At 42.9% G+C, this 12,763-nt stretch overlaps 1 protein-coding gene across 2 annotated transcripts in view; it reads left to right on the top strand.

The window, feature by feature from the left end:
- Positions 1–7,037, top strand: part of trappc9 (trafficking protein particle complex subunit 9) — a 319,927-nt gene extending 312,890 nt beyond the window's left edge. For both annotated transcript variants that reach the window (XM_083981671.1, XM_083981672.1), the window contains 2 exons: positions 3,512–3,735; positions 6,418–7,037. In XM_083981671.1, the coding sequence (XP_083837797.1) occupies positions 3,512–3,735; positions 6,418–6,597 (404 nt within the window). In that variant the 3' untranslated portion in view covers positions 6,598–7,037. The remainder of the gene's footprint in view (positions 1–3,511; positions 3,736–6,417) is intronic.
- Positions 7,038–12,763: the final 5,726 nt, after the last annotated feature.

The raw sequence follows: 12,763 nt of genomic DNA on the forward strand, positions 1-12,763 counted from the left end.
TCTAAAAATAGCTTGCGCCGACAATTAAAGGTAACAAATCTACTTCTAAATCTATAGGGATTATGGCAATGGGCCAATTTGCCAAAATGTTGAACTATCCCTTTAAGATTATTCACCACGAGCATTTTGCTGCTGATTTTAGTGCATGAAACTACAAAACCTGTGAATTACATTAAAAAAAATGTAATTCACAACATGTAATGAAGATACAGTAGTAATGGGAACTTGTGAAAAAGAGATACTTTTCCTAATTAATGAAGCCTTAGCTTGACACTTTAATCATTCCCTCATTGTAATCAAAAAAAAAAAAAAACCTCCATGGGATTCTCTTGGTTTGGTTAATACAAACATTAATACACGATAAGAAAAAAAAAAAAGTGACGTAAAGAAAGGCAATGAAATATGCACACTCAGTAAACCACAACATACTCCCAAATATTATGACCACAATGTATATGAAATCTTAAACATTCTAAATCATCCACGCACATTTTCAGTGTAATGAATTAAACTATGAACTTATTACTTACTGTAAATATGAACTGCCAACATTTTAATCTGTAAATAGCCCTTTTTTATCAGAATAAACATAAATCACCTTTTAATTAATGAAGTGAAATAGCATTTAGGCTTCTACAGCATGCATACAGTACATGCTCAATGATGCCATCTTTTTAATTCTCTCTACAAGGTGCGTTTATTCGCCTCTTGACTTATGATCTTTAGAGTGTTGTTGTTGTTGTTTGCATTACAATACTGGCACAATTTTCACCGAATAATTATGAGTGGCTAATGAACAGTACAAAATTAGAATGCATTTTGTAGCAGCTCAATACAATATCTCAACACAGTACTTTACCTCAGTTTCCACAGTTCATTAAACAAAAGAAGCCAAATCTCCCAAACACAGTCTGTGTCTGGTTTAGTCAAACCACAAAGCAGACTTTTATTTTATTTTTTCAAAAAGCTCAATAACAAAACTATAGTGATCAGTTCTAGTGCTGAACTGACACCAATATCAACAGTAACAATGTCTATAGTTGTATAATTGTGTAGCACTGTGTACAAACAATCTACAGAATGTCATTAAAGCTTAAAGGGATAGTTCACCCAAAATTCAAATTTCACTCATTATCTGCACCCTCATATCGACTAAGAGCTGTGAGTATTTTCAGAGTCCTCCGTTCCTTCTCTGAGTTACGGGGGGGTCCGCGCCGCAGTATTTGTCCATATAATGGTTGTCAATGGATACCAACTTTCTTCACACCAAAAACCATCCAAATACCTCCATACTGCTCGTCTGTAATGTCCCTCTTGTATTGAAGCCCCGACATGAGAAATTGTTCTGAAAAAAATTTAATAAGTCTATATTTCAAGCTTGTTTGTAGCGGAAGCTCCCAGTGTCTCAGTTCAAGAACAATTTCTCATGTCGGGGCTTCAATACAAGAGGGACATTACAGACGAGCAGTATGGAGGGATTTGGATGGTTTTTGGTGTGAAGAAAGTTGGTATCCATTGACAACCATTATATGGACAAATACTGCTGCGCGGACCCCCCCGTAACTCAGAGAAGGAACGGAGGACTCTGAAAATTCTCACAGCTCTTAGTCCACATGAGGGTGAGTAGATAATGAGTGAAATTTGAATTTTGGGTGAACTATCCCTTTAACGTTTACTGGTTATCATGAGCAAACTGACACTTCATGTGTGCGTGTGTGTGTATATATAGATACATGTACTGTATAGTCGTGACCAGGAGAAACAAACCTCCCTGTGAGGCCTTTTTCCTTTTCGTGAGAGCTGCAGGTTGTCTGTGTTGAGTGAAGTGTGTTTTTAATACAGACGTGGAGCTGAATGTCACCCTCCTGTAGCTGCAGCCTCCCCGGGGTACGGCCTCAGTCACACACACCCCAACCCCTCTCCCCCCCTCTCTGTCTGTCTGTCTGTCTTCCTACCTCCTCCCCGTCGACCCTCAGCCCTCGCTGTACGCAGCAGATCAGCACACCAGCGGCGGTGAACGCAGCCTCGGCTCTTTCATCAGGCTGTCACTGTCACGCAGGCTCAGCCGCTCTGACTCACAGTGTTTATCACAGCCGCCGGCCCCACACTAGAAAGCGTATGTGTGTGTGTTGTGTGTGTGTTGTGTGTGTGCCACCGTTACTCTCGGAGGAGTCATTACTCGGGTGATCTCTTCGGGTGTGCCCCTGAACTGAATCCCCCCCACACCCCCACCCCCCCCATGTTTGGAGTGGGTCTGGCCCTCGGTGGCTGCCAGCAGCGCGCCGAGCCCAGTTCACTGAGCTCGTTGTTCAAAACAAATCACTGTGTCTCCCTCTGCACCTTAGCCAAATAGAGGCCACATCAGGAGCGACTGGCCACACATTAGTGGAATTGAATTGAACTCACTCAGTGTTTGGTGGTTGGTTGTGACAAGGAAGAGAGAAAAAGTGGGGGAGGGGGGGGGGGTGTAAAACCAAGTATACTCCAGGAAGCTGTGTGTGTGTGTTTGTGCATGTGTGCGCACGGTAGACTTGTTCCAACAATCTCATTCGCCCCTTTCTTGACAGAAATTAGTCATGCATGAGATTAACAGGAGGGAGTCCAGTGTAATAGCCACGGCTCCGACGCTCTCCACCAATGTCAATACAATGTATTTTAGGACAAACAAAGCCTATTGATCCTGCACCAGAAACAGTATGATAGGCTATTAATGGGCGGCTCGCGTCTCGATGAATACTAACGAAGTGGAGCCCGGGAGGGAGGGAGGGAAGCAAGCACATGTCTGAATCCTCACAGCTCCACTTTTAAAGGGATATCTCAACATTTTGGCAAATTCACCTATTGTGATAATCCCTCTAGTTTTAGGAGTAGGTTCATTACCTTTAATTGTAGGTGCAAGCTGTTGTTCGATCGGCGGGGCAGAGACGCGAGCTGCACTGTATTTCCACGTTTCCCTCATCAAATGAATACACAATCCAACAACTCCAAAACACTCTCGTTGTGACCTGCACATTCACCACGCTATAAAGTAATGACATATAATTATGTAAAATTACGACACATGAAGCAGATACTCGGAACTACTTGCTTTTGAAATCACTCCGCCGAGCAGCCGTGTCTGAAATGTAGTTTTGGTAACGCATTTGCCTCAAAAACAACTCCAACATTCTGTTATTATATTATATATTATAGCGTGGTGAATGTGCAGGTCACAACTTGTCCACCAGAGCATTTTGGAGTTGTTGGATTGTGTATTTGATGAGGGAAAGCCAGAAATACCATATGCCTCCATAGCATTACATTATGTAGATGAGCAGCTCACGGCTCTGCTCCGCCGATCGAAAAACAGCTTGCACTGACAATTAAAGGTAACGGCTCTACTGCTATGACTGTAGGGATTATAGCAATGGGTGAATTTTGCTAAAATGTTGAAAAATCCCTTTAAACAAATCCCCCCACCCCCACTTGTCCATCCTCTCCTGCTAATCCGCCCCGTGTCTTATCTTTACAGATGTGCTGGTGAACGGGAAGCCGTGCGACTGCGACGTGGTGGCCGACTGCGGCGTGGGCGAGGCGCTGGCCCTGGAGGTGAAGCTGACCAACCTGAGCAAGAACCCGGTGGGGCCCCTGGCTCTGACCGTGGTGCCCTACCAGGACTACCAGAACGGAGTCCAGAACTACGACCTGGAGGACGCCGTCACCTTCATCGGCTCCAACACCTTCTACATCGACACGGTCAGTGCTGCACGGGGAGTGGGGAAACTCGGGTGGGGGGGGGGGGGGGGGGGGGGTGTTATTCCCTCCCCGCCAAAAAGTAAAGGAAAGACATTTCACGCGGTTACGTCACGTTATGTAACCGCAGCGCTCCGGGTCGTCACAGGATTAGACTGAAGGAGTACAGTTGTTTATGCTGCGGCACCCAGCAGCACAGGTCACACTCAACACACTGTTAATGAGCCAGAAGTTTTAAGACAGATGTAGCACATTGGTTTTACCCAGAATGCTTTGTGTGTTGTCATTGAGACAGATTCAAAAACTAACAATGCAGCTTGTTTTGCTCACAGCTGATGAGCAGCTCTGTGCTGCTGCTGCATTTGTCTTATGTTTCCAGCTCAAGTTTCCAACATTGGATATTAAATATTTAATATGTGTAATAATTGTACTGACTGTGGAAACACCAGTGGAAGTAAACCCACAGTAAACTGGGACAAAATACTGGAACTGTGGGAACATTTTACCTTTAGTGCTACATTCAGCATTTATAAGCTGTGTTTACACATTTAATCAACAGTTTATAACACATAACACTGTAGTTGTATGCAGCTATAAATACATTTACATAGGTCAATGTCTTTATTAAACGTTGTCACTTAGAAACAAATAGAACAGGTGAGACAGGAGGGGGCTGCTCCATACAGAGAAACATGAGGAGGACGCTCACAACTCGACATCAAAAACACCTAAAAACAGACTAATAGATGAAACATCAAGGACATATTAGAATATTAATATACTATAGTACACAGGTGAATGATACTTGTTGACAAACTAATTCATAATCACTCCTGCCATCTCTCAGCTGTGTGTTATGCTTTATAAGGGAATCATAAAGTGTGGCCACAGCATTAGCACCAGTGTTAATAGTGGTTGAAGCTGCAGTCTGACTTTACCTATAATCCTCAGTAGGTGAAAGACTGTGTCATTAGCACTCGGCCGTGTTCTGTTGAAGTGATTCCAGTAAAAGCAAACTATGTATATTCACTATTATTCGTGACCCTATGTTTATGAAAATTAAATCCAAAAAACGTGGTGGTATGCTCAAATACCAAAATCAATAATTCACCAATGTTCTACTCACGGTTATGCTAAGGAAGGGTTTGGAGAACTTTCAGAGTCATCAAAACTCTTGAGGAGTTCCAGCGGGGGTCCGGCTGGCAACGGATTTTCATATAATGGCAGTGGATAGAGTTCACTTTTGAATCGTCCAAAACACACACTATGAAAGCAAGATTTGCTTCGAGATGTTCTCCCGTGGTTACATCATACATCCAATAATTTACAACGACGAACGAACATCTCGCAACAAATCTGGCGCATGCGCACAAACATCAACAGCCACTGGGAGCTACTGCTACAACAAGGATAAAAACAGAGATCACATTAATTTTTAGCTTCAGGACACTTGGGTCAGTACAGACCAGCAGTATGGAGGTATCTGGGTGTTTCATAGTGTGTGTTTTGGACCATTCTAAAGTGAGCACCATCCACCGGCATTAAATGAAAATCCGTTGCCAGCCGGACAGTAGATGATTGGTGAATTATCGATTTTGGGTGTAGTATCCCTTTAAATAATAATAATAATACATTTTATTTGTAAAGCACTTTTCATAAAGTAATCTCAAAGTGCTACAGAAACCAGAAACAAAATAAACAAAAGACTAAGAGAAAAATCAGACACGATTAAAATCAGAAACGAGAGGTATGGAACAATTAAAAATACTTGATAATATATATTTATTAGGGCTGCGACGATATGCTTTTCTCCCGATTCGATTCTTTGGATGGCGATTCGATTTAAATTGCGATTCTACGATATTGCCGATTCTCTCGATTTTTAGTCTGCATTTTTAACATTTATCTGCACACAAATACTCCATTATAAAGTGAACTTAAACCCTTTTCAAAACCTGTACTCTCTGTGTGTAAAAAAGGCTAACAAATGCACATTGCACAATATTAAAAAAAAAAGAAAAAAAAGAAAATCTATTTAAAAATCGTCAAAAAAGATATTGCGATATTTATGTGATTCGATTTTTTCTCCCATCCCTAATATTTATCATACATTATCACTCTCTTTCAATTTTCTCTAAAACTATGTATGTTGTGAATTGCAGGGCAGACTGTAACATTGTATACATGAACACAGTGTACCTTTGGGAACAATAGAGGCAGACTGGACATAACTCAGACAGGTCTCCACTCACTGAAAATCCGGATGTGAAATGAAAAGAAACCAGCTGCAAACTTGAAAAACATTTTAAAAAAGCAGAATAGGCTGAAGCCGCGGTGGGCTCCTCTAAAGGTCACGGCAGAAAAGCTTGAAATGAAAAGGAAGTCTCAGCAGAGAAGGGACCCCAGACAGGAGAAAAAACCCTCCTGATGTTGGACAGGCTGCAGGCGATTAAAAAAGACATGGATGACGGCGGGACAAAGAGCTGATGGTGGAAAATGCAGATTGAACGTTTGAATGAAGCCCTTATATTTGTTAATATTAAAGCTGCTTCAGTCTGGTGGTGAAGAGGAGACCTTTTCACCAGACCTGCTCCCCTGCCGGCTCCGCTCCGGCTTCATTATGAAAATATTGAAAGGTGGCTGCTAATGATTCCGTCTGTGCTCTGTCTCTCTCCCCGTCACCAGGTCAAACCCAAAGAGAAGGCGGTGTGCGAGGGCGCTCTGCTCTTCCTCTACACCGGAGACTTCTACCTTAACATCAAGTTCCAGGACGACAGCGCTGGACGAGAGCTTCCTCTGGCCTGGTTCACTCTGCCCAGCGTCCACATCAAAGCCCGGGACGCTCCGCTGCAGGCCGGGGCCTAGGGGCCCTGAGAGACACTGTCAATGCCTGTATATACATTAGCCTTATGAAGCCAATCACATGTAAATATGATTTTGTGAGAGGTCAGTGTGTGTGCAGTAGAGGAGATTATCTACTGAGGATTTGAATTCTTTGTTTAAAGGTTGCACACATTTATTTTACAGGTGTGTTAGGGGCGTGGTCAGAAAAACACTGAAGTGAATGTTAGATAATGTGAACCGACGGAGAAGATGCACAACTCTGTCTGAGCTTTATTTCTTTTTTTTCTTTACGTGCAGATAACAAGACAAGACAGTGACAGTGATAGACAAACAAGATGACAAGAGACTCATTACGTGTGTGTGTGTGTATGTGGGTGGGTGCGTGAGTGTGTATGTGTGTGTATGCACGTGTCCATGCATGACATAACATAACATAACATACCATGACATAACATGACATGGCTTAAGATGACCATTATTCTAATCCGAGTTGTGTATGACTTGGTTAAGTGAGATACAATAAGCTGAGATATTGGATGATGAAGCCGGACCAGGGATCCGCCTGCCCGCCTGCCCGCCAAGCCAGCGGGTAGCCCCTTTTTTTCTTTTCCGTCTGAGCTTTATTTCATAATCGTGCAGAGATGAGAGAGAGAGAGGAGGAGAGAAAGTGAAGGAAAAGGACAGAAGAAAAGGTTCTAATACTTAAAAGTCTGAGCTGAACACGAACTCACGCAGACACACGACGACGTGGCTCGGTTTGTTGTTAGCCGGCTAAAGGTACAAGTGACGTATTAAACAGATTAGTTGAGCCGTGAAATTAGAAAGTGAGCCCTCCTGTCTGAGCGCAGGTGAAGCGCTGGGCATCAGCAGCATCTGTTAACACTGACATTTAGACTGAAATCACTTCATCTCAGACGAGTCACAACAAGCGCTGGACTCACTTCAGGAGGCTAAGTCAATTTTGCATCGAGTTTCTTTTTGACACCAAACTTTACACCTGTGAGCAGCAGCAAACCGAGCACACACACAATGCTGGTGTTTGAAGGAAACAGTCACAGTGAGTGTTAACCCCTTAACTCTTGTTAACTCTGGATTTGTTGCTTCTAATTAAAGGGATAGTTCAACATTTTGGTAAATGCACCTATTGCCATAATCCTTAAAGTCTTAGGACAGTAGGTTAATTTCCTTTAATTGTCGGTGCAAGCTGTTTTTAGATCGGCGGGGCAGAGACGGAGGCGCAAGGTACTTTCGCGTTTCCCTCATCAAACTAAATACACAATCCAGCAGCTCCAAATCACTCTTGTGGACAAGTTGTGACCTGCACATTCACCACACTATGAAATAATAACGTATAAATAATATGTAACATTATGACACATGAAGCAAATACTCAGAACTACTTGCGCTTTTAAAGTCACTCTGCCCAGCAGCCGTGTCTGGAATGTAGTTCCAGCTACGCATTTGCCTCGAAAACAACTCTTTCTCATAATGTTACATGATTATCTCATAGCGTGGTGAATGTGCAGGTCACAACTTGTCCACCAGACTGTTTTGGAATTGTTGGATTGTCCTATTTAATGAGTTTGATGAGGAAAAGGCGAAAGTACCGCATGCCGTGCAGAGCTCACGTCTCTTCCCCACCGATCTAAAAATAGTTTGCACCGATAATTAAAGGTAATGAACCTACTCCTAAGACTATAGGGATTATGGCAATGGGCGAATTTGCCAAAGCGTTGAACTATCCCTTTAATGGTGGGCCCGCCGCACCCTGGACAGGCCAGTGGGTATTAAGGGGTTAAAAGTCTGTAGCGTACCGTCCATTTTTCCAGAGTTTAGAGCAGCGAGTTCTCCTGAATGAACCTTTGTTCACTGATAACTCATCACTAGTGTTTGTCTGCTTTTATTGGCTAGAAGCAGTTAGCCGATAGCTAAACTAGCTAAAGCTAAAGATAACTACTGCATGACTCCACAGCGACTGTGCGGTGTAGCCTGGCGCTAACACCATCATCACACTTTTCTCTTTTCTTTAATTGTCTGTCTTCTTCAATCACAGTGCCATTGATTCAGTTGATTCTTTTATATCAAAACATAATGTATAATGTCAATGTAAAGAGAATTAGAGGAAGTGATTAGAGGACCTGATGTGAGTAAAGCCGATGTCTGAAACAAGCTTCACTAGAACACCGGGTGTGATCAGCCAGATGTTTTCTTTGCCTCTGTGCCACTGCACCAGCGTAGCTCTAAACCTGAGTGTGTTAGATTAGCCTATCATTATGTGTGACATGTGTTTGTTATAAATAAAAGTTAAAAGAAGACCACTTCTGTTCATTCTGACTCTATCCCTGCTCTTTGTATTAGTCTCTTTCCAATCATAATAGCTGGATGATTATCCTCATTTTCCACCGACTTTTATCACCTCAGCATTTTGGGAACCTGCAGTCTGACATTCACATATTTCAGAATCCATAAACAATGATTCTAAGGGGAAACACTTCAGACTAATACTGATCTCAGTTCTGTTTATATAAGGAGAGAGACTGAGCTGCACTACACTATCTGCTGATGCACAGCAGTTGATTCAAACAGCTGCAAACTTTAACATCGGGGTCGCCATTGGAAGTGTGCCCTCTGACCTCACCACTGTGATTCCAGACGTACCACACTATTAATAGAGCCTAAAGAAAGGCAGTCTGGGAGCTAAAAGGCCCTTTAATATCTTTATGTTGACTTTTAGCGTATAAAGTGACAGCATAAATTGGGACATGGAAATTCATTATGTGGTCGATGCAAACTGTGAATTCTCCTGAAATGTCACCGAGTCCTGAAATGCAAAGAATCCTGTGTTTCCAGTGAACACAGCAGAAATGACAATCGTCTTTTTTTTTTTTTTTCAGTCTGGTGTTGTTCGCTCGTGAAGGTCACATCTGAAGTGGCTAACAGCTTTTCCGGTCGTAGTAAACATGTTAGTTTACATATGTGAATAATACATTAGTGAATCCACAAAGTTCATCAGCTATGCACGCAACACAAACAATTCCAAAGTCGTGCCCTCGGCGCTTATTAGTCTGTTAATCTATTTATTTATTTGATTAGGAACAGAGTGTATGAGTGCGTACGTGCATGCTGGCTTTGAAAAGTCATTCGGTTCTTAAAAAATTAACATCAGCTCTAAGTGGGTAGACTCATGCATGCAACAATTAAAGTGGATTGTCTGAAGTGTTCGGGCCGACACACACAGCACGGCACAGTCTGTTCAAACTCGCTTCTCAAATGCAAATCCCATCTCCTGCGTATTGTTTTCTGACCCTCGCAGCATCATCCTCCCTCAGTAAAGGTAACTCCCATCTTATCAGCCTGAGGTACAAAGCAGGGCTACAAATAAGAGTGTCCCATCCTCACTTATCAGAGCGAAGATTCATCTTATTCTCTCTAATTAAATCCCGGGCTCGGCCGCGGACGCCTCAGTGCAGGGGAAGTGACGAATCCAGACTTCAGAGCGAAAACACAAGAAAGCACTTCATCCAGGGATTCAGCAGCTGCGCTTGGTGTTTTTGATGTGGAACATCGCTGAGTGACCTGCTTGACAAGCATAATAAACATTAGATTTGCTTTAATACACTTGACTGTTTACACTTTCCTCTCACTGTTGGATCCAGCACAGACCGACTGTTTTCTCACTTCCTACACCTGCACATGTTTGTACTTTACCTGAAAACTTTAGTTTTACTCCAGTAGGTAACCTGCAGGTCTCGTATCAGTGTTGACGACCAGAATGAGAGAAAGTAAAGTGAGTGGGACCCTGAAACAAACAAACAAACAAGACTGAACAACTTCCAGCTCCCCTGGTGGACGTGTGGAAGTGTCCTTGAGTAAAACACTGAACCCCAGACTGTCCCAGATGTATCACTGGGGTGTGAGTGTGCGGTGGAAAAGTACCGTCTGAGTGTGTGAGGATGGGGGATGCAGCTGCCATCGTAAAGCATTCGGAGTGGTCAGTAGACTAGAGAGGTGCTGTGTATGAAGTGCAGCCCACTGACCATTCAAACACTCTCATGGACAAGTTGTTCCCTGCACATTCACCATGCTATGAAATAATTATTTCATAGCATGGTGAACCTGTACCATTCACCTCCATTGTGTTGACTGAGCAGCCTGCATCACTGCCCCACGGATCTCAAAACAACATGCACCCATAATTAAAGGTGATGAACCTCCTTTGACTATAGACCTCTTCATGGCCTATATCACAACGTTCGCTGGAGGCAAAACAATTAATTTTGAACAAATGTTATGCTCAGCAAAGATGGAAAAATATACAGTATAATAGGTTCTGTTTAAAAGAGTAAGAATAGAAGAAAAGAGTTGGATTCAGAGCAGCATTCATTTACAAGCACTGATTAAACTTCTTGTAAATGTACTCCGCCCACAGACTTAGCCTAGCCCCCGGCTCTTTCCTTGTGTCAGTCCGAGTTCTCAACGGGCCGGACCGAACAACATGACCGGATGTACTGGGTTCAGGTTGAAAACATTTAGGCTAATAACTCGGGTCCCGTTGGACCATGGGCTTCTTTTTTCTTTCTTTCTTTTTTTGTTGCCGTGGTCTGGCCGAGAATTAGCTAATGCTCGTGACGTGAGTTCAGGGCCGCATCGGGTCCAGGCTTCAACACCTGCGGGTCGGGTCGGGTCGGGTCTTTGAGAACTATGGCAGGACTGAAGCATAGAAACAGCTCAAACAGGCAATTGTGGGCTTTCAGAGGTTTGGTACATTCACAAGAACTAGCAGAAAATAGAAATAGACCCGACCGGTGTCTGTTTGAGACTGTTTTATTTGAGAATTTACGATAGGTAGGCTACATATGACGGTATGGAGTCAACTTTTTAAAGCACTCACGGTCTCAGAGGGTGGGTGTACATATTTACTGAAATATGCGTTTTCCTTGTCCATTCTTGAAAAAATTGTCCGTTAAAATATGCTAACCAGCGTTTTCAAGCTAGTGCGTTTGAGATGTTTTGCCTCCAGCTAAGCCCCGCCCCCTGAAATACATAACACTGTTTACAAGCTGTGAAGGCCGTCTATAGGGATTATGGCAATAGGCAAATTTGCCAAAATGTTGAACTATCTCTTTAACTCAACTAACTAACTAAATGCCTTGCATCTTTTCTTCCACTTAAGTTAGCATGCTAACCAGCTAGCCATGGCCCATCTCATCACTTTCTGTAGCCTCCAATCTCCTGAAGATGAAGCTCCCTAGAAGGAGAATCATCACTTGTCTTGTAAATGTGACAAAGGTTGAAGCTCTCATCAAGCGACGCTCGCCACCACGTGATACTGTGGAAGAACCATGTTTGGCCACAGAGAAAACCTACAAATAGCCTCTTTAACAGAGCTAAATGTAGCACAGTGGGTCAGGCTTGTTTCCAGTTTTCCGAGCAGCCAACAGCAACTACTGTAACAAAATTGTTAGCACTTTGAGTTAGTCACTCAAACTATAAAGGAACTGTTGTAATTATATTAATTTATAGAAATGGATGTGGTAGATGTCCTTGTATTTCTAACAGTTACTGTATAACCCTGACACTGTCATCAGCGATTTATTTAACCGAGACATGATGAAGCTTCTCCACAGCCACGGGAGACATAGAAGTCAGCTCAACTTCATGTTCAAGTGTGGGTTGGCTTATTAACAACGGGCCTCCATGTCTTTGAGTCCCTCTGTTGCTGTAAACTGTGTTATGAGCCGCCACAGAGTGTGTTTGTCACGAGGAACACAGCACGGCACAAAGAAGCAGCAGCAGCAGCAGCGAGCCGACCTCTCTCAGCCGAGGACATCAGAACACTTTAAATGAGGTTTCTTATCAAAAATAGCGACACTGCCTTATTATCTGGCTGCATATTGTAGCCTACCTGTGCCTCTGATTGTGATCTGCCCAACGATCACCCATCAGACTGTCTGTGCCGTGCACTTCCTTCGCCGGCCCTGGAAAGTTACCACAGTGAGTTCATTCAGTCGCACAGAGAGAGATTCCCCAGAGCTCACACTGCAAAAACTCAAACTCTTACCAAGAACATTTGTCTCATTTCTGGTCGAAACAATCTCATTCTACTTAAAATAAGACTCATCACATTAAAAGTAGCTCATTTTTAGACACTTTTTTACTTCTTTCAAGCATATTTTCACTTGAAATA

Source organism: Trachurus trachurus (genome assembly GCF_905171665.1).
Source record: "Trachurus trachurus genome assembly, chromosome: 11".
Lineage (NCBI taxonomy): Eukaryota > Metazoa > Chordata > Actinopteri > Carangiformes > Carangidae > Trachurus > Trachurus trachurus.